This window comes from Ceratotherium simum, chromosome 17, assembly GCF_057802395.1.
Source record: "Ceratotherium simum simum isolate JZ-2026a chromosome 17, ASM5780239v1, whole genome shotgun sequence".
NCBI lineage: Eukaryota > Metazoa > Chordata > Mammalia > Perissodactyla > Rhinocerotidae > Ceratotherium > Ceratotherium simum.
In genome coordinates, this window is record NC_141916.1 from 34,955,935 (window position 1) to 34,978,593 (window position 22,659).

The 22,659-nt window shown below is 36.6% G+C and overlaps 1 protein-coding gene across 7 annotated transcripts in view; it reads right to left on the reverse strand.

Annotated features, from left to right (window-relative positions):
- BMAL2 (basic helix-loop-helix ARNT like 2) overlaps positions 1-22,659 on the reverse strand; it is a 76,619-nt gene that overhangs the window by 3,051 nt on the left and 50,909 nt on the right. For 6 of the 7 annotated variants that reach the window (XM_087442644.1, XM_087442648.1, XM_087442642.1 and 3 more), the window contains 8 exons: positions 13,146-13,386; positions 12,581-12,687; positions 12,274-12,424; positions 11,261-11,319; positions 10,395-10,503; positions 3,832-3,910; positions 2,278-2,386; positions 187-1,160 (listed from right to left, as the gene is read on the reverse strand). In XM_087442644.1, the coding sequence (XP_087298770.1) occupies positions 1,024-1,160; positions 2,278-2,386; positions 3,832-3,910; positions 10,395-10,503; positions 11,261-11,319; positions 12,274-12,424; positions 12,581-12,687; positions 13,146-13,386 (992 nt within the window). In that variant the 3' untranslated portion in view covers positions 187-1,023. Of the gene's footprint in view, positions 1-186; positions 1,161-2,277; positions 2,387-3,831; positions 3,911-10,394; positions 10,504-11,260; positions 11,320-12,273; positions 12,425-12,580; positions 12,688-13,145; positions 13,387-22,659 lie in introns of those variants that run through there. The other variant, XR_015554975.1, reaches the window with a different exon arrangement.

Sequence of the window (22,659 nt, forward strand, 5' to 3'; positions counted from 1 at the left end):
TAACTGTTTTTTAAATTCTTTCTCATTGCCTTGTGGTTTTAGCGTATTTACTATTTATATAATTGTCTTTGGTGACAGGCAACAGTAACTATAATTGCCTAATAATCTAGAAGGCCATGACTAGTTCCTGGGTCAGTTAATTAATCACTTAACCAGTGAGACCATAAAGAGACTGGTTTACACACATTAAACATTAAACAATATACAAATTTAATTGTGATTTTACACAAGACATTTAATCTGCCTGGGCCTGTTTCTTCCTCTAAGACTAATCCATCAGTAAGCATGTTTTCAGCATCAAAAACGTGTCCTATCTGTAATGGAAATCTTGAGTGGTTTTATTAGGAGTAAATCTTATATTTAAAGGTAAATAACTAAAATCGAGGGCTCAAGATCTTTCCTTTTCTGTAAGCAAAATTGACACTCTCAGCTTTTCTGAGTTTTAAATAAAAAATCATCTCACTTAAAATCCATCTCAAAGTGCTTGACTGAGCATAAACATCCTGGCTTTGTGCCATCCAAGTCTACAAAGACTGAATACAGTATTCATTGTGATTATGACTATAAATTGCACCATCCCTTTAAATGTTCAAGTACTCACCGTTTTCTTAAAGTGTATAAGCCCTATCCTCAATTATAAATGGATCTTAGACACAAGGAAAATGTCAATATATGCAATTCCCCAAACTCAAAAAAACTGCATCAAAAAATACAAACAAAACCAAAACAAGATGCATGTGATATTCTTGGTTAGAAATATTTTAGCAAAAATATAGTAACTAGTGGGTTTTAAGCCATTTCACTGAGTAAAGAGGTCTGCAGGAAACTCAGAGCAGTTCTTTTTGAAGGAAAAATCACATATCCCTATACCTCTCTGAGAGTAAGGTGAAAAAATCTATAAAAATTGGCAGACCATTAATAGGAATTATAGAAATAGTATCAATACAGTACAGAAGAATATACAGTTTTTTGTAAATGAAATGCTTTAAAACGTTTCTCATTTTTGGAGTTAAAAATCAAATGCTAGAGTGTCCAGTGGATGTCACTGAAGTCCCCGGGGTCTCCTAGGCCCCCCTCTGCTTCTAAGTAATTCATGAAGGCAGCCATGGCTGTGTCGTCATTGTCACACAGGGCATCGAAATCCAGCTGGGCACCTTCACCTATTGAATTACAACACGGGCCTGTGTAAGTACATCTGGAGGTTAAAAATGAGTATCATCAAAAATGGCAAACAAGGATAGAATACCATACAATATATTTTTGAAGGCAAAGCATATGTCTTAAATTGCAGAAGCCTGATGTATTTTTAAATGGGTCGCTTATTTTTATAACAATCTACTGTCAGATAAATTGCGCTTAACTCATCTGATGCACATAAGTGAGCTAGTCTATGAGTTTTCTAATAGAAAACAACAGTGCTAAAAGGTACAGACTCCTGGACAGTTGAAAGCTAGGGGCTGGAGTTTACGCGTGCATATATAGAACCCGGAAGGAGAAATTTAACTCTAATCTGCCTTATGAAAATACTCTAGTTGTTTAACCTGAAAATGAGAAGGCTGAGACAAAAGCACCATCTTCTAAAAATCTGAGATACTCTTATAAAAGAGGAGTACCCAGATTTTTGATTGATAAAGGAAATAAGGAGGAACCATGGAAACGAGATTTACGTTAGAGATAAGGAAGAGGTTTTCTAGAAATCAAGGGTTATAACACAGCTACAGATTAACCAAAGTTTTCTAGGTATCTTTCAAAGTACAGTAGAATTTGAGATGATTAATATGTGGCTCTGTGTGAAGCTGATATCCAGGTTCCTTCAAGTCCTTTGATTCTCTTTCATATACATTTTCAGTAGATCAATGTCAGTCATGGGGGTACAACACTGTGTCATTTCAATTTACTTGATTTAGACTTTGCATAAACATAGTTAAAATGAATAATTACATCTTACACTTTTTATGATTGGTATCCTTTAAAAATTCATTTTCTTGAGAATGGACATTTCTGCTTAGACATAAGTACTTTAGTTTTATCTAAATTGTGTGTATTAACAATACCCATAACTGATTCAGTTGATAATTGAATTTTCAATGACAGGTCCGTTAAGTAATATAAATCTTAAAATCAAGAGTATAATTATTGTATTTAGGACTTTGAATGGAAAAAATCTTAAGTTTTAAAACTGTTTTCTTCTCTAGAAATCTCCTATGCCTGAAAATATAGTGATTAAGAGAGTTTTTAGAAAACCAAAATGGCAGGCAGTTGCCAAAGAAAACTTACTGAGGAGTGGTTCGTGACTGTGGGGAGCAACAGCGTTCTGGTTTTGCCTTGTAGCCTCTAGCTCCCGTATTTCAGAAGGACTTAGTGTAATCAACTCCTTATTTGACATCTGAAAAGACAGAATAATAAACAGTAAGGTTCCTACTTGAATGAAATAAAGACCTCCTAGCAGTTATCACACATGGGCCTGTCCACAGTGCCACCACTGCCGTCATTGATAAGGCAGCCTGCACTTACTGAGTATGTGCTGAGCACTCCACTTACATCATCTCATTTCATGTTTAAAACATTGGGAGATCAGGAATCTGAGGCCTAAAGAGGCTAATATCTTGCCTGAAGTGTTGGAGTCATGACTCTAGTCCAAGTCTACCCAACTCCAAAGCCCACATTCTTCATAACCATAATTGGAGGCACATACTACACAGAAAAGTTTTGGATTAAGAAGAAGCTATTTCAGTTTTTACAAAATGATGGTAAAACTATATATCTCATTGGAAACTACAATGGGAAATACTGCTTTGGAGTAAGAATGGATTAAATCAGAGGCTTTCACCAAAAAGTTAACACGCTGTTACATAGTTATAGGCCAAACAATATAATATTCAATATGGCTCATCAAAATAAGAAATCATTTACCTATAGTGGCTTATGAAGTTGATGAACTTTATCTATAGAATGCCTGTATAACGTACACCTCCTGGAGATTTTTGTGTTACAATGACTTAAATCTCTGTTTCTAGCATATTGTCTAGCACAAAATGGGTACCCAATAAATAATTGTTAAATGTATGAGTAAAATTTAAAAAAATACTAGACAAAAAAACTTATGATATTTCTATAAAAACATACTTTCAAGTTCCCTTTTGTCCTTGGTCAGACTTAATTCCTCTCTTCTCCTACATTCTTGTACCACTTTGTTTATATGCCTAGTTTAGAGCTTTTTATTGTCTGGGATACATTAGAATTACATTGTATGTGAATCTTCTAGATCTTCAGCACTATGCTTAGTCATTTCTGTATATGCAACAATGCATTTCAAATAGCTAGTATTTGTTCAATTGAACTAAATAGTATGTAATACTTAACTTGTAGCTTATATTATTTAAACTTTTTTTCCAGATCATAAAGAGTACATTTAATCCACTGAATTGGAATCTATTAAAATAGCAATAATAACTACCATTTATTGAGCACATATTGTGTACAGGCACTAAGTTTTTGTGTTTTTTGGTATTAAATCACTTAATTCACACACCACTCCAAAAGATTGGTGCTATTATTATCCCTGTTTTATAGATGAGGAAATTGAGGCACAGAGTTTAAATAACAAGCCGAAGGTTACCCAGCAGTAAGTGTCTGAGTCACAACTCGTATCCAGATAGTATGCTTCCAGTGACTTGACTCTTCACCACTTTTCTACATTGCCTCTTAAAAATCATGGATTGGCTAGAAAGAGTTCATTTTTTACAGGATGGCTTCTTTTCTCAAAAGAACAGGAAGCAAATTTTATTGTTCATTTATTTCATGAATATTATCACTTATGATTATACTTACATTTCTGCAGTTTATAGTGTGAGTATCTTTCATTAAATCTGTTGGACTTGAATCATCAAGGGATGAAGAAGACTGTAACCTTTAAAAAGTGACACAAAACATTTTTCTCTCTATATAAGAAAATTTTCTCCTGGATACATAATCTACTGATAAAAACATAGTGAGGAAGCTGAGACTAAATATCATGACAGTTTTCACAATTAGACTGACTTATTCAGTGCCAGACTTATTTTTGACTATGGAGTGCAGAAAAAAACACTCTGTAGTAAATAGAAACATAAAACTGTGAGGTAAAAGCTCTTAAGTAAATCATGTTATCTGAAGGGGTTAATCTCCAAAATGTATAAAGAACTGATGCATCTCAACAACAAAAAAAACTAACAACCCAATTAAAAAATGGGCAAAAGACCTGAACAGACATTTCTCCAGAGAAGATATACAGATGTCCAACAGACACATGAAAAGATGTTCAACATCATTAACTATCAGGCAAATGCAAATCAAAACTATAATGAGATATCACTTCATGCCCATCAGAATGGCTATAATTAACAAGACAGGAAACAACAAGTGTTGGAGAGGATGTGGAGAGAAGGGAACTCTCATACGCTGCTGGTGGGAGTGCAAACTGGTGCAGCCACTATGGAAATCAGTATGGAGATTCCTCAAAAAATTAAGGATAGAAATACCATATGATCCAGCTATTCCACTGCTGGGTATTTATCCAAAGAACTTGAAAACACCAATTCGTAAAGATACATGCACCCCTCTGTTCATTGCAGCGTTATTCACAATAGCCAAGACTTGGAAGCAACCTAAGTGCCCATCAAGGGACAAATGGATAAGGAAGATGTGGTATATATACACAATGGAATACTACTCAGCCATAAGAAACGATGAAATCCAGCCATTTGTGACAACATGGATGGACATTGAGGGTATTATGCAAAGTGAAATAAGTCAGAGGAAGAAGGTCAAATACCATATGATCTCACTAATTAAGTAGTAGATAATAACAACAACAAACAAACACAGAGAGACAGAGATTGGACTGGTGGTTACCAGAGGGGAAGGGGGCAGGGAGGAGGGCGAAAGGGATAATTCGGTACTAAAGGGTTGTAATTAGTATTTGGGTGGTGAACATGATGTAATCTATGCAGAAATAGAAGTATAATGATGTACACCTGAAATTTATACAATGTTATAAACCAATGTTACTGCAATAAACAAAAAAGTTTAAAAAATAATAAATAAATAAAATCATGTTATCTGTCTTAACATAGCACATGGCAAAGTAATGCAATAACAACACAGTTAGTTCAAAATAGCCTTCCATATCAAGAATCAGTTCCTTATCAAGACATTAAACAGCAGAACTGAGAGTTAAGAAAGATTTCCCAACATCCTGCAATCTTTTTTCAAAGTGGAAAATGTGTCATATTTTTACTATAATAGGTCATACCCAGGTACAAAACCAATGAAACACATAACAACATAAACATAATCATACACTTTGATCATAAATCTCTTCAAGACTTAATATGTAAAACTGACAGTATCATATAATTATTAAATGCTCAATTATGTGAAACATAATGGCATAAACATAACTTTGTCTTTGTGTATTCCCAAGAAGGCAGTTGACAAGAAATTAAAGAGTGAAATTAAAACAGAGAAATGAAATGAATTAGGTAGGAAACAGACAAAAAAATCAGTGACATGTCTTGGGGATTTTTCACAGGCGAGTCAGTGTAAATAGCTCGGCTGGCTTCTCATTTTGTGGTTCATGGTTTAAAATCATCACCTGCTCAATTAGCCTTTGTTTAAAGACGAAAACTCTCTCTCTCCCCATGCACTTCACTACTAGATTAATCATCTGAAATATGGCTTTCTTCATAATAGTCCACTGGGCAGAAACTTGCTACTTAAGTCCCTCCTCTTCTTGACTTCACCTTAGTTAAAACTCCCCTCTGCTCAGCAACCTGACTCCTTTCTCAATAAAGTCTTCTTGTTGTCTGCTGAAACCACCATGCTTTCTCCCACCCACACATCCTTACGTTGCCTGAGGTACCTCAATGTATTAATGCTTTCTCCACAGCATCCCAAGGATATTCTAATGGTACCCATTTATCAACATTTGGCTCAATTTCCACTTCTCTTAAAACATCCTTCCAGCATACATGGTCAAATGATCTTCAACAAAGGTGCCAAGACCATTCATTGGGGAAAGACTGTCTTTTCAACAAAAGATGTGAGAAAACTGGATATCACATACAGAAGAAGAAAGTTGGACTCTTACCCTACACCATATATAAAAATTAACTCAAGATGGATCAAAACCTAAACCTAAGACCTAAAACTATAAAATTCTTAGCAGAAAACAGAGGAAAAGCTTCATGACATTGGATTTGACGATGACTTCTTAGATATGATACCACATCACACAAACAAAAATCAATAAACTGGACTACATCAAAATTAAAAAATTTGTATATCAAAGGACACTATCAACAGAATGAAAAGGCAACCCACGGGCTGGGAAACAATATTTACAAACCATATATCTGATAAGGGGTTAATATCTAGAATATATAAGGAACTCCTACAACTCAACAATAACAAAAAACAACCTGATGAAAAAATGGGCAAGGATCTGAATAGATACTTCTCCAAATAAGACATACAAATAGCCAATAAGCCCATGAAAAGATGCTCAGCATCACTAATCATTAGGGAAATGAAAATCAAAACCACAATGAGATACCACTTAAACATATTAGGAGGACTATTACCAAAAAACAGAAAATAAGTGTTGGCGAGGATGTGGAGAAATTAGAACCTTTGTGCACTGCTGGGAAGGTAAAATGCTGCAAATGCTATGGAAAACAGAATGGTGGTTCCTCGAAAAATTAAAAATAGAATTACCATATGATCCGGCAATTCTACTTCTGGGTATATACTGAAAAGAACTGAAAGCAGGGACTGGAACAGCTATTTGTATACCCACATTCCTAGTATCATCATTCACAACAGCCACAAAGTGGAAGCAACCCAGGTATCCATTGACAGACGAACGGATAAAGGAAACGTGGTATATACATACAGTAGAATATTACTCTACCTTAAAAGGAAGGAATTTCTGACACATGCTACAACATGGTTAAGCCAGTCACAAGAGGACAAATATACTGTATGATTCCCCTCATATGAGGTACTTAGAATAATCAAATTCATAGAGAGAGAAAGTAGAATAGTGTTACCAGGGGATAGAGAGAGAGGGGAATGGGAAGTTATTGTTTACTGGGTACAGAGTTTCAGTTTTGCAAGATGAGAAAACTTCTAGAAGATGGATGGTGGAGGTGATGGCACAACAATGTAAATGTACTTAATGCTACTTAACTGTAAACTTAAAAATGGTTAAAATGGTAAATTTCATGTTATCTATATTTCACCATGATTAAAAAATAAAATGCCCTCCACTGATATTTTTTTCATTACCTAGGTCACTGAGTTGTAAAACCTTAAATCTGGAAGGAAACTTGGATCCTATAGTGAGAGTCAGTATGGGATTAAATGCCAAAAACATGCAAACCACACACTTGAACATTTAATAATATATGGTACTGTCAGTTTTAGATATTAGGTATTGGTGAAGAGATGTATGATCAAAGTGTATGATGGATTATATATGCATATCTTTGTACATACGCTTCACAATACTTTCAATACTTAAAGTACATACATATTGTAAGTAGTCGATATTTATTCAATAAAATTAGGCAGACAGAAGTCACATGACAAATGTCTCATTAGTGATTTTTTTCAATTTAAACTTTTTAAACTTAAAAACTAAATTCAAACTGTACAAAGAGGTAGAAAATAAAAAGCAAAAATTTCTTCCCTCTTCTACATGTCTTGTCCCCCAACACCCAGTCCCAAATATGAGAGGTAACTAGTCCGAACAAATTTTTTTGGAATATTATATATTGTGGAGTTCTAGGTTCCTTCTCTACAACTCCAAAATGCAAAATACAATTCCAAAATGCAAAATGCCTTGAAAATTGAAATATTTTCCATAATTCATTTGGCAGCGAAATCCGAATCGATCCGAACTCAGCAAAACCTGACCTATCTGATAGGAGGTTAATTTCTTTGGTCCTACTTGGTACAAATATTTACAACAATTCACTCCAGAAATATATTTGTAAACTTTTATTGTGGAAAACTTCACACAGAGATAAAAGTAGGTAATACAATGAACTCTCATACACCTACCAAACAGCTTCAATAATTATTAATTCTTTCCTAATCTTGTTTAATGTATATACCCCAAACTCTTACTTCCCCTCTCCTCCCAGACATTCTACCATTTAATTTGGGAATATTTCTCACTTCAGAAATACTGACTTAATTGATTATGGAGTGCTGCCCATGACGTAACTGTTCTCTGAGGCTATCACACATACCCCTTAAAAATTGAATTCCAAAACCTATCTTTCTAAAATCCAAAGAAATTCTGAGTTTAAAACCTATCTGGGCTCAAGGGTTTTAGATGAGCAATTAAGGGCCTGTATATACAAACATTCACATAAATCCACACATAGCTATCTTTTCTCTTATACAAGCGGGTTATTATACATACTATTCTTTTGTTCTATTTCTGCCCCAACCATATATTTTCAAGATCTTTCCCTATTAGCATAAATAGATCTACCTGATTTTTAACACTTGCAGAGTACTCCATTGTATGGATATACCATAACAAGTTACAGTTATGATAAATACTTAAATATTTAAACCACTACTGTAACCAATGCAGCAATGAACAGCCTTGTTCATAGATCTTTGTGTAGTTGTGTAAGAATATTTGCTCCTGGGGTAGAAATGCTGAGTCTAAGATTATAAACACTTATATATTTTTCATAGGTATTGTTAAATTTCCCTCCAAAGTAGTTGCACTAATTTATACTCCCACAACCAGTTTTAAGAGGGACTGTTTCCTCACACTCTCACCAATATTGAATACTATTATAAAACTTTCAAATCTTTGACAATCTTCTAAATGAAAAAAAAGTACCTTATTATTGTTTAATTTTTTATGCATATATTTTTAACTGTGAATGGAGAAATTCTTGAAGTTTCTTGGCCATACCTAATTTTTTTCTGTTCATGTTCCTTCTCCAACTTTATTTATTGAGTTATTTTAAACTTGTTTCATAACTTTATTCTTTATACTATACATAAAATTTAATATAGATAAAGGTTAATATATAGTTACATAAAGTTTATTATATATAAAGTTTAATATAAAGTTCAATAACTTTATACTATAAAATTCTTCATATATTAAGACAATTACTCCGTTTTATCATATGAAATACGCACATTTTCTTCAGTTTATAATTTGTCTTTAACCTTGTTAAACGGTTATGGTTATGCTTAAGTTTTGAGTTTTTATATAACTAAATTCATCAATTTTTTCTTAATGAATTCTGGATTTTGTGTGGTGTTTTGAAAGGACTTTCCAAACTAAGATTATAAAAATCCATACCTGTGTTCTTGAAATACTTTCATAGCTTTACTTAGAACTCTGTGATTTACCTAGAATTTATCTTAGTATAAAGAATAAAGTTGGGTCTAGCTTTATTTTTTTTCCAAATGGTTATAAAGTTATAATGCTCTTAACCATTTAATCCATTTCCCCTTACTAATTTAAAATGCCCCTTTTACCATATAGTAAATTTCCACATGCATTTGAGTCTATTTCTGAAATCTATTCTTTTCCATTAATCTATTTGTGGGTTGTACCAAAATGTTTTAGTGACTGTAGCTTTATAACATATTTTAATATCTGTTAGAGTTAGTCTCATTTTACTACTTTTAGTTTTTAGAATTCTCCTGGATATCCTAATATGGTTAGTATTATTTGTCAGATTCTAAAAAACAAATACATGATGGTATTTTGACTGGATTCAAACTGAATTCATAGGTTTGTTTTAGGAACACTGACATCCTTACAATACTGAGTCTTCCCAATGAAAACTTATATCTGGAAAGCTATTCAAGTCATCTTTTGTGTACCTCTGTAGCATTTTAAAGTTCTTTTTCATATAGTTCTGGACACTTCTTGTTAAATTCATACCTAAATATTTTATCTTTTTTGGTGCTACCGTAAAGGTGATCTTCTCTTCCATTATATAATTGAACTGGTTATTGTTTACATTTAAGAAACCTACTGACTTTTTAAATTAAAGTACAATTGACATACAATATCCTAGTAGTTTCAGGTGTAGATCATAGTGACTTGACATTTATATACATTACAAATGATCACCACAAAAAGTCTAGTTACCATCTGTCACCATACAAAGTTATGAAAATATTATTGACTATATTCCCTACGCTGTACATTACATCCCCATGACTTATTAATTTTATAACTAGAAGTGTGTACCTCTTAATCCCTTTCACCTATTTTGCTCGCCCTCTACTGATTTTCTTATTTTGGTTTTGTAAATATGATAATTTTACTTGTGAAAATATTTGCAGCAATAAAACATTACCTTTGTAAGTCGAGAACTTCGTTGGCAATATCTGTTCCAATACTACCAGCACCAAGTACGGTTCCAGTAGACATTCCAGGCACACTAATACAAGACTGTCTAGAGGATTCTAAATAATAACAAAAGGAAAAATTCAATTGAGGACTTTAAAAAAAAAGTACATAACTTTGGTAAATATCTTTCTTTCAGTTCAAATATATTTCCTCTTTCCCTCTTTAAAAGAAATAGACTAGCTGCATCCTAAAATGTTAGGAACATTATGCTTATCATTACAAACATAACTCATGATGGTTCAAGATGTTTATGAAGAGTGATATGAATCAAATGTGTAGAAAATCACTGAGGGTACAATCATGACCTATAACCTTTGAGTCCAGACAGTTCCTTCCCACTTTAATCTTCATGCTAGAGCCAGAGCAATACTATTTTATTTTTAATCCTTCCCAATATTTTTATATTTATTTATACAAATAATACATTAAAATATTCCTTTGGTGAAAAACTAAGATAAGCAAAAACTCTCCCTTAATGCTTTTCATTAATTTGTCCAACAAATATTTGAGTGCCACACAGTACAAGGAACTATGCTAGCTGCTAGGGATAAATAATGGATAAAACACCATTCCTACTCCTGAAGAAGTCACAGTCTAGTGGCGAGCCAGTTGAGTGAACAACTAATTGCAATACAATGTAAGATTATAACAAAAATGTGCCAAGTCCTGTGGAAATTCTGAGAAAGATAACTCAACCCATAGAAGTCTTTTTGATTTCACTTTGATATTTTTCTCTCTCCAAGACAGAAAAAGATGGTAACTTAATAGTACCAGTCATAGTCATAAGTCACCATCATCTAAAACTAAGCTCACCTTTTGATGATGGAGAGCTGCAAGGAAGTAATGATGCTTCTCCAGTCTCACTATGTCCCCTAGAATTAAGAAACACCATAGATGATTTTTTTTTAAGGTGAAGGAAATTGTTAAAGCAACTACATTAAGTTTTGTGTATTTGATTTGTCGATTCTTGATCCATTTATGCTTTATATACACATATTGTTAATGTCACCACCAGAGACCAAGGTAGTGATGTGATAAATACCAGGGTTTGCCAAATGCCCTATTACCCCATAAAGTACATGTTCTCACAGTTACAGACTTTCAGTTCGTATACTAATGATAAGAAGGCAAGGATTATTGGGATGGGTAACAGGGGATACTGCTGGAGGTACTAAGCTTTGGGGGTTCTTTTTTTTTTTAACTAAATACTGTAGATAAGGAAATAGAATTGGTTTGATGAAACCTTATAGCAATTTCAAAGAGAAACTTATAGAAAAATAATGCTTAGAACAGGGCCATGCTACCATATTGAGCAATTCAGGAAAAGTTGGCTCTTCCTGCAGGCTGGCACAGCCATAGACCAGGGCTTGGCAAAGAGTGCTTGGGCTGGATTTCTCCTCCTCCCTCAGCCAAGTACTCCTGCACAACTGCATGTGGTACCCAGGCTTAGAAGATGGATATGCAAAAATGATATGATATGGAGGACAAAACAATTTCTTACAATGATCTACAGTTTCAAGCCACATCCACATTGTTTATTGCAGGGACAAGACAAGGCCATGAAGGGTAGGAAGGAAATGCTTGAATGAATGTTTACTATCACATTTTATACCAAGCAAAAAGGAATTTTTTACAACAGGGCAAACTTCTAGCTTAATTCTAAGAACTCACGGACTGAACAGTGAGTGAATTACTCAAAATATATACTCAAGTTATAAGGCCAGAAGATCACACAGTTTTAATGGCTTAGCAAGATGAGAAGATGGAAGCAAAGATGTTCATTTGAAATTGATGGAAAGGTCTTAACAATATAAAAAATTACTTACAAAACTAAAGTGTTGACAGACACAATATATTCCAGTTCTTTGGTCCAAGGATTTGTGAAACTAAACCACTGGCTTTTTAAAGTTACAAAAGAGCCATCTTTCGCTCTGAATTTGTATGAATCTGTAAATATTTTCTCTTTACTCTGTAGAACTTAACAAGAAAAGATAATAATCAGCATAACGGTCTACCACCATATAAATCAATCCCTCGAGGATTAATTCAAGTTTCAGATTTCACAGGATTGAGAAATTAAGAGTTGAAGCTGTAATTAAAAAGTACCAAAAAATTACCACATTCAATGCATACCTGCCTTGTGCTTGTCGGTCAAATTACTATGGTCATCTTGATGAAAATATTCATAACAAGAAGTTCCCAAAAGTTCCTGAGGCAGATATCCTAAAATTGCTGTTGCCCTGGTTTTAAAATTGAAAATAAACTTCAGAATTGGTGAATGTATTCCCTTTCAGAATATCATACGTCCATACGTGGTCAAGATGGTAGGGAAGTAAACCAGGGGATGAGTAACCCATGTGCGTTACTGGGCTCCTTTGGGCTGCCCTAGACCCAGACTAGGCTGCAAGACAGAATGGACACCCAGGCACCAAGCTGCTCCAGAGGCCGCCCACCAATACCATTCACCAATAATATTGTGGCCACAGAACATGCCCAGTTTCTGCACCACTGGCTAAGAAATATTCCAAGTTTACATTTTGGCTTGAACAAATTTATTGATATATCCATTTCCTTGTTTCATTTAAGCTTTATTTCCTGTTCTGAAGCCTTAAAAAAAAATGCATCAGTGCTACTAAGCCACATCTTTAGCCTTAACTATCCCATTGAACTCTAAGCATTATGGCATGTCGATGTTTACCTTTGATCCACATAGACAAATTTTCCATTTATTGCAAAACGGGTTATAAACTCAGTTGGTTTCACTTTAATCTCTCCACTGTTCTGTGGGACAATATATGGATGTAATCTTCCAATGGCAACAAGGCAGGTAAAATTACTACTGTCTTTCTTATTGTCCCTTTCTTCTTCCATTCCAACAATATTTGGAGGCCAGCTTCTCAAGTAACCAGTGCAGTGAATAGTACAGAATTTTCTATGATCTAATTCAAAAGTTTAAAAAAAGAGCATTTGTCAATTATATCTCAAAATTAGAAAAACAAATTTAAAAAAACATTTGAATCATTATGAATAAATTCTTAAATTTCTGACATTGGCATTTATAATAGTTATAATTATGCTATGAAATAGTCCTTAAATATGCTAAAGAGGGAATAGTATTGCATTGAAAAATCCATCATGTTTATTTAACAACTTTATTCTTAGATTATTTTTCTTAGGAACTAAACTATACGTACTACATCAAAAAGTTAACAGATTGCTTTAATTTAGGTTTAAATAGACCTATAGCTACTTAATTTTTTCCCAGTCAGTTTTTAAAATTACAGTAATTTATGTTAGAAAAAGCTAAACTTCATGCTCCCTTGCTCTAAACCACAAAGACATTATTTTCAGCTTATTCAATTTTTGGTATATTATCATTTATATTCAAAAGTTTAAGGACAATTATGCATACATTCTTAAATTTCTTATGTTAGCACATATAATGGTTAATATATATGTTATACTAGACTACAGAAACATTTTAGTGAACATTTGGAGAAATTTATAATAAAAGGCGTAAGAATAAAATTTGACTCAAATTTCAGTTTTCAGAAAAATCCCAAGCAATTAACTCATAGGAAAAAGCTCCTCAAACAGGTCCAGAATAACAAAAAAATTGGAAATAATCCATTTGCTCAAATATCAGGAAATGCTTAAGAAAACAATGAAATAAACACAGGCATAAAAGATGGGCAGTATACAGATGGCGATCCAAAAAAAAGTGACTTAAAGGTTAAAAAGAGAGGAAAAAAGCCTGGTAAAAATTACTTAAAACAGTTGGTGGTGGTAAGATTTAGAAAAGACTGAACAGTCATTGTTTTAAATCAGCGCTTTTTGGTAAGACTGTTATTACAAATCTTCAAAATAATTTTTTCAATAGAAGAGGCTGTGGGCTGTTACAAGATAGCAACTAAGAGAAAGAGCAAAGATTTAAAGAACACTTTATATGCCATGCTCTAAGTGCTTTAAATGTATAATTCATTTAATCTTCTTAATAGTCCTATGAGGTGTTCTAATATTATCTCCATTGTTTTAGGAAACTGAGAGTTAATGTCAAGGTCACAGCAGGGAAGAGTGGAGTGGAGGTTTACATCCAGACAGGCTGGCTCCAGAGCTCCCCTTCTGAACCACGAATGCCGTGCTATTTAATAGTGAGTGCTCTGTAACGGAAGATGTTCAAACAGGAGTTGCCTGGGTGATGAAGGAGGAAGGGTACAAAAAGGTGTTCCAGCCAGAGGGAAGAGCCAGTGCAAACCAAGAGTCAAGAGAGAGCAGTCAGCAGGGCCGGCCCCGTGGCCGAGTGGTTCAAGTTCTGTGCGCTCCGCTTCGGCGGCCAGGGTTTGTGGGTTCAGATCCGGGGCGCAGACGTACACCACTCATCAAGCCATGCTGGGATGGCGATCCACATACAAAATAGAGTAAGATTGGCACAGATGTTAGCTCAGGGCTAATCTTCCTCAAGCAAAAAAAAAAACAAGAGGAGGATTGCCAATGGATGTTAGCTGAGGGTGAATCTTTCTCCCAGCAAAAAAAAAAATTAAAAAAAAAAAAGAACAGTCAGATGTGGCTGAAGCATAGTCCGTGATGGGGAAGTGGCTGGAGACTAAAGCAGGGAACAGATAGTTTAGCTCTTGTAAATCATGCAGGACCTTGTATTTCTAACAGACATCATCACCTCCATCATCCACAGAACCCTTCAATTACAAGTCATTCTCTCTTCCAACCCCAAAGCAAGCCTTTATCCCTTATTCCCTACCCTGTTTAGTGGCACCACAATCAACCCAGGTGGTTAAATGAGAAACCTGGGAGAAGTCAATCCAGGCTCCTTCCTTTACGTCACCCAACATCCAAGATACCTCAAAGAAATTAAAATTGGGATAAGCCTAGACACAAAGTTTTCATTCATATTAACAAAACTAGATGGCAGTGAAAAATAAAAAGGCTTGTACACTGAGTTTGGCATTTCTGATGACACAAATAGACAAACGATACTGACTAAAATTATTCTACTCAACTGAAAATACAGACTAAAAAAAGTTTTATATTTATATATGATAATTTTACTTTCTTTTTTTTTTTAATTTTATTTATTTTTTTTTCCCCCAAAGCCCCAGTAGATAGTTGCATGTCATAGCTGCACATCCTTCTAGTTGCTGTATGTGGGACTCGGCCTCAGCATGGCCGGTCAAGCGGTGCGTCGGTGTGCACCCAGGATCTGAACCCAGGCCGCCAGCAGCAGAGCGCGTGCACTTAACCACTAAGCCACGGGGCCAGCCCTCTTTTACTTTGATTCTTCTACCATTAGAGAGAAGAGTTGTTGTAACAGGCTTAATAACTAAACTTCCAACTCAATCTGCCCCTCAATTCTCACCTTGAACCTTTATTCAGTTGGCACATTTCTAGTTGGGATTACGTAATTAAATCCACTGCAATCTATTTAATCAATTATCTAAGTTAAAAATAATCCCATAAAAAACCTTATCCCAAGAATTCTTTAGACTTTTACCTAAATATTGGGGTCATGGGCCCCAATCCTTACCAAATTATTTATTTGCATCAGCTCTACAGGGGAGATTCATGTGTAAGCTACTCCATGATTTAAAAAAGGGAAAAAACCCTATATTAACCCAAACACTGCTCCAATTTACAGGATATCTTTTCAAAATCCTTTGTGAATTTTTCTTCAACAAGTTGCAGGCTGGGTCCCTCAACTTGGTATCTTACTGTGTTAGTTTGAATTCTCAGAGAAGCGGATCCTGAGACAAGGATTCAAGCAGCGCATTTGGGAGGCGATCCCAGGGAACACTGGTAGGGAGGTGGGGAAGTGAGACAGAGAGGAGGAAGAAGCTAATGAAGGATACATTTTCCAGCAAGTTGCCACTTTGGGAAACCAAAGCGATATTTATTAGGGGCATTCTGGGAAAAAAATGCAGAAAGAGAGCCTCCGAGTTATGCGGTCTGAAGGGAAAGAGAGGTCTAGGATACTGATCCGTCAGCTCCCTTCAGTTAGTGGATGAGGGATGCTCCCAGGGAGCATTGATTCCCCGGCACTGGAGGCCTGTCCCTAGCTAGTGGAGGCAGAACTGTCTCTAAAGACCAGAGGAAGGTCAAGCAGAGAGTGATGGGTGTCGGACATTGGAAGCCAGGTGTCATGCCCTTGACATGGTAGGTGCTGAGAAGATATGTCATGGGGTTCTGACAGTATCTGCCACACTTGTACAAGAAGCCACTGGATTCTGGGTGCATTACTGTATTACTGAGGATCTTACCAAGGTAAATTTAAGAAATATCTAAGGTATGTGGTAGCAGTCATCCATCCTTATCAGCCTTTGATTTCACAAGCTGAAATACAAGAGTAATTTTATCCCTATCTTAGAAGGTTTTTCAAAGTTCCAATCCATGACACTAATATTAGAATCAGGGTAGAAATAATGTTTTTAATGTCAATCTTATTTTTTAAAAACTTTTTATTACGGAAAATCTCAAACATACACAAAATCAGAGAGAACAATATAATAAAGCCCCACTTGAGTGTCTTATGGCCAATCTTGAGAAATGGCCTTTCCATAAACCTTAAATTCAGTTTCAATTAGCATAAAAAGGGGTGCTTGCTAGTCTTATTTTAAATTTAAATGTAACTAAGGCAAAACTATGGAGATAAAAAATCAGTGGTTGCCAGGGGTGTGGAGGGGAGAGATGAAGAGGAAGAGCGTAGAGGATGTTTAGGGCAGTGAAGATACTCTACATGATACCAGCGACGACAGTATGTTATTACACACGTGTCCAAACCCACAGAATGTGCAACACCAAGTGAACCCTAAGGTAAACTATGGCTTTGCGTTATTATTATAATGTGTGAATGCAGGTGTCATCCTTGATAAAGAAAAAAAAAATACTATTCTGGTGGAGGATGTTGATAATGGGGAAAGCTATGCATGTGGAGGGGCAAGGAGTATATGGGAAATCTCTGTACCTCCCTCTCAATTTTGTTGTAAATCTAAAACTGCTCAAAAAATAGTCTTAAATTATTGTTTAAAAATTTAAATGTAACTGACATGTCATAGTAGAAGGGAAGAGAGACACCTTTACTAACTACAGGCTTTCTTCATTAACAGGGAGTGGTCTTAAAACAGTGAATTCCATTGGCTACTTAGTATTGGAAAGAATGATTGAGTAGTAAAAATCATTTTACTTGCCAGACACGATCCTTGGTTAAAGTAGAATACAAAATTATCTCACGAGTGGGCAGTCATCCACGTGGCCCATCAGGGTTACATTCTGCAGTTACCTTATCCTGGCCCAGCCATCTGTCTACATGTCTGTCTACACACAGTTCTCCTCAAACCAGGCCCTGTGAGGAAGGGCCGTGCTGATTGTTAACACATGCCCTTACCATTCCTTAGGCCAAACTGGCCTCATGCCTTTGGCACAGAGCTCTGGAGCGTTAAGTGAATACTTGGTTCAAGTACTTGAGCAGATTAAAAAGTCCGTTTTGAGAAGATATTTGACTCTGACTGCAGGCATCTGTGTGGCCCAGCTTGACGTGGGCGTGAGCAACCATGTGTGGGCAGGAAGACATTCCTACAACAGAAGCCAACCCCCTTGCTGTGTGTCTGCTCCAGAAATCATCTAGAATGGATCTCTTTCATTAATAACCTTCGGCATCTAGGAAGCTACTCTAGTAGGGGGCATGGCATAGTTGAAAGAATACAGATTTTAAAGCTAGGTTCCTGATTCTGCCACTTTCTATGTGACTTGGGACAAATTAACCTTTTTAGGCTTCGGTTTCTTCACTTGTAAACTAGGGATGGTTTGCACAGGATTGCTATGTGGATTAAATTAATTACTTTATGTAAAGTGCTTGGCATATAGTACATTTTAAATAATTACTGATTTTCTTCTTGCTCTCATTTTCCTTCTCTTCTTTCTGAACCACAAATAATAGCTTCCATTTATTGAGTGCTTACTAGGAGCCAAGCACTGCATTAGCCTCATGTAATCCTAACCACATTCCTGCGAGGTGCTGTTAGACCCATTCTATCAGTCTGCTAGGGCTGCCATAATAAAATACCCCAGGCTGGGTGGCTTAAACAATGGAAATTTATTTTCTCACAGTTTTGGAGGCTAGAAGTCCAAGATCAAGGTGTTGGCAGGTTTGGTTTCTCCTGAGGCCTCTTTGGCTTGTAGACAGCTGACTCCTCACTGCGTTCTCATACAGCCTCTTCTCTATGCCTGTGCGTCCCTGGTGTCTCTTCCTCTTCTTATGAGGATACCAGTCATGCTGGATTAGGGCCCCACTCTTATGACCTCATTTAACCTTAATGACCTCTTTAAAGGCCCTATCCTCAAACATAGTCCCATTGGGGTCCAGGGCTTCAACGAGTAAATTTAGGGGAAACAATTCAGTCCATAACACCCATTTTTCCATATATTGAGAGGAAATTGCCTAAGGCCGCACAGTTGATAAGCAGCAGGCTTGATACTAAAATCCTATTCAATTCAGAACCCAGGGCCTTTCTACTCCATCCTAAAGCCTGTCTACAATCGAGGCTGTTGTGAGGCTGAGACTAGTACGAGAACAGGGAACATTAGAGAAACTTAAAAATGTGTCAGTGCCTTTAGCTCATCACAGAATTCAACTATGAATTAGCTCTAATTGACATTTGGTTTTTTTATTTTCTGTGAGGAAGATTAGCCCTGAGCTAACATCCGATGCCAATCCTCCTCTTTTTGCTGAGGAAGACTGGCCCTGGGCTAACATCTGTGCCCACCTTCCTCTACTTTATATGGGACGCTGCCACAGCATGGCTTGACAAGTGGTGTGTTGGTCCACGCGGGGGATCTGAACCTGCGAACCCTGGGCCACCGAAGTGGAGCACGTGAACCTAACCGCTACACCAGGCCTTTGAAATATCTATTTTTTTCAGTAAGATTATTAATATTTATTTCAAAGGAAAGAAATTTTCCCTGCCTCTTTCATAAATCTCTAAACTTTATAATAAAAAAATTATTTTTAGAAACCACATGGAAGGACTACAGTTTGATTATTACATTCTTCAAGCATGCTGCTTGGATTTTTTAATTTTTTTTATCTTTATTTTCTTTGGTCAGGGAGATTGGCCATGAGCTAACATCTGTTGTCAATCCTCCTCTTTTTGCTGAGGAAGATTGGCCCTGGGCTAACATCTGTGCCCATCTTCCTCCACCACAGCGTGGCTTGATGAGTGGTGCGTAGGTCCGCGTCCAGGATCAGAACCTGTGAACCCCGGGCCGCCGAAGTGTAGCACGCAAACTTAACCACTGCAGACCAGGCTGACCCTGGGATTTATTCTTTTTAACTTATGACTATACACGTGCGTTTTTGCTTAAGATTTGATATTTACAGGTCTGCTTCAAAATACTGTAACAGTTCTGTGCAGTTTCATGGAGGACATCCCACCTTCCTTTTTGTGTCTTTGCAAAGGGTTAAAAAACAGTATACGAATGGGCCGGCCCTGTGGCTTGGTGGTTAAGTGCGCGCGCTGCGATGCTGGCAGCCCGGGTTCGGATCCCGGGTGCGCATCGAGGCACCACTTCTCCGTTCATCCTGAGGCCGAGTCCCACATACAGCAACTAGAAGGATGTGCAGCTACGACACACAACTATCCACTGGGGCTTTGGGGGGAAAAAATAAAATAAATAAAATCTTTAAAAAAAAAAAAAAAAACAGTACACGAAGTATTTTAGTTCCAAGATTATTATCAGTGACTGACTTGGGCTCCCATATATAAGAAAAATCCTCCAAGAATGCATATATTTAGTCATGAGCTGTTCTAGAATTTCACAAAACCAAAATGAAAAATCCAAGGCAACAGAAAGAAAGAAGAACCTAGACAAGATAGAGTCCTGCCACTGGTTTTTAATACCAATTTAATAAACACTTATTTTTACCAAAGCCCAGATTCCTTTGGTTCCCACTACAGAGCCTTCTCAGATTCACTTCTCATGAGAAGTATGGTAGAGAAAATGTTCCCAGTTGTTTATTCTCTTAGTCTTCTCGGGATCCCATAACAAAACACCACAGACTGGGTGACTTAAACACCACGATTCCAGATGCAGCAATTCTGAGATCAGGAAGGCAGCATAGTCAGAACTCGACTGGCTCTCGTTCTGGCTTGTGGACAGCTACCATCTCGCTGTGTGCTCACAGACAGCAAACTCTCTGGTGTCTCTTCTTATAACGGCACTAATTACACCATGAGGGCCCCACCCTCATGGATTCACCTAAACTTAATTATATCCCAAAGGCCTCATCTCCAAGTACCATCACACTGGGGTTTAGGGCTTCAACATATGAATTTTAGGGCACACAACTAAGTCCATAGCATTTGTTAAAATCTTCTTGGGATAAAATCTTTAAAAATATCTTTAAATTGCTTCTTGGATGAAATCAAAACACTATAATGTCGATTAATTCAGTGGATTCTTAATTGTTCTTGTGGATCTAGGAGAGAGTATGTGATCAGTCAATCAGGAACAAGAGACAAGAGGATGGTCACTTATGCCTTCAGTAAAGGTTTATTGAGTGTCTACTATTGCCAGGCACTATGGAAAGAGAAATGAAGCTCTCATTATAGTGTGTGAGGGAAATAAAAAATAATTTCAATACAATGTGGAAAGGGCAGCAAATACAAGAGATGCTCAGTATTATAATGGATTACCAAAGGTAGGTGCCTGGGACTCAAGCCAACCAGAATGAGGAGGGTGGAAACAGGTGTTGCCTGTGCTTTAATGATCCAGGATCTTCCAACAGGCTGGCATTCTCCATTCCTTCCAGCCAGATGGCATAGTTCTCCTGTTGCTGGGATTCTGTTTTGGAGATATGAGTCCGGTAAACCTCCAGGTCATCTCAGCAGGTGTCTGAGCCACAGGCTTGACAGGGTCAGTCTTCTCCTCCATACTGGGCACTCTCAAATCAGGATTAAACTTTCATTATGGTGGAGAAGCATGTCACCAAGCTGCCCCCTTAAATTTTTCATGTCTTCACTGATCATCCTGTAGAGTCTGCCATATTGGGGAACAGATCCTTTGGAATGTTTCTTGAGGTTCTCTCAGCTAGTCTACATGTCTTGGCCTTCCTGCAGTATTAATGTGAAGTGCTAAGCAGGGGGCGAATACCCAGGGTGTCTGATTCAGTACTTCATAACTACTGCCGTGATGGCAATGCACTGGGCCTAACACAACACAAAAACATTCTTCCTCCTATTAGGTTAGAGGGCTGGTAAAAGAGCAGAGATGTTCTTCAGGGCATCCTCGAGACTCATCCATTATTTCTCTAACCTCTAATGCAATGGTCTTCAAACATTAACTATTTTGCATGCTATAAAAAAATTCAGCACCCTTCATGTGTACAAATTATATACATCTACTATTGTACTAATATACTAATATACTCATATAGTATGTATTTTATAAAATACAAAACTGTAATTAAAAATATAAGAGAAAAATATGAAAAACAATGTTTTAAGAACAAATTTTATGAATGGTCAAACATTTTTGTTCCTTAAAAATTATTATATAGCGGCCAGCCCAGTCGCATAGTGGTTCCAAGTTAACGCACTCCACTTCGGCAGCCTGGGGTTCGCAGGTTCGGATCTTGGGCGCAGACCTACACACTGCTTATCAAGCCAGACTGTGGCAGGCGTCCCACATATAAATTAGAGGAAGAGGGGCACGAATGTTAGCCCAGGGCCAATCTTCCTCAGCAAAAAGAGGAGGATTGGCAAAAGATGTTAGCTCAGGGCTAATCTTCCTCACACACACACACAAAAATTATTATACATATTCTTTAATGAAAGCAATATAATTCATTATGCTTTATTATCTTTTTTTTTTAATTTTTTATTTATTTATTTTTTTTCCCCAAAGCCCCAGTAGATAGTGGTACATCATAGTTGCACATCCTTCTAGTTGCTGTATGTGGGACGTGGCCTCAGCATGGCTGGAGAAACGGTGCGTCGGTGCACACCCGGGATCCGAACCCGGGCCGCCAGCAGCGGAGCGCGTGCACTTAACTGCTAAGCCACGGGGCCGGCCCTGCTTTATTATCTTTTAAAACCCTGCTTTAACATATTGTGAAATAGTGATTTGAAGGTCTGGTTCTAAATCTAACTCCTTATTCTGTTTTATTTTTCTTCATAGCACCTATCACCCTCAGCAAGGTTTTTGTT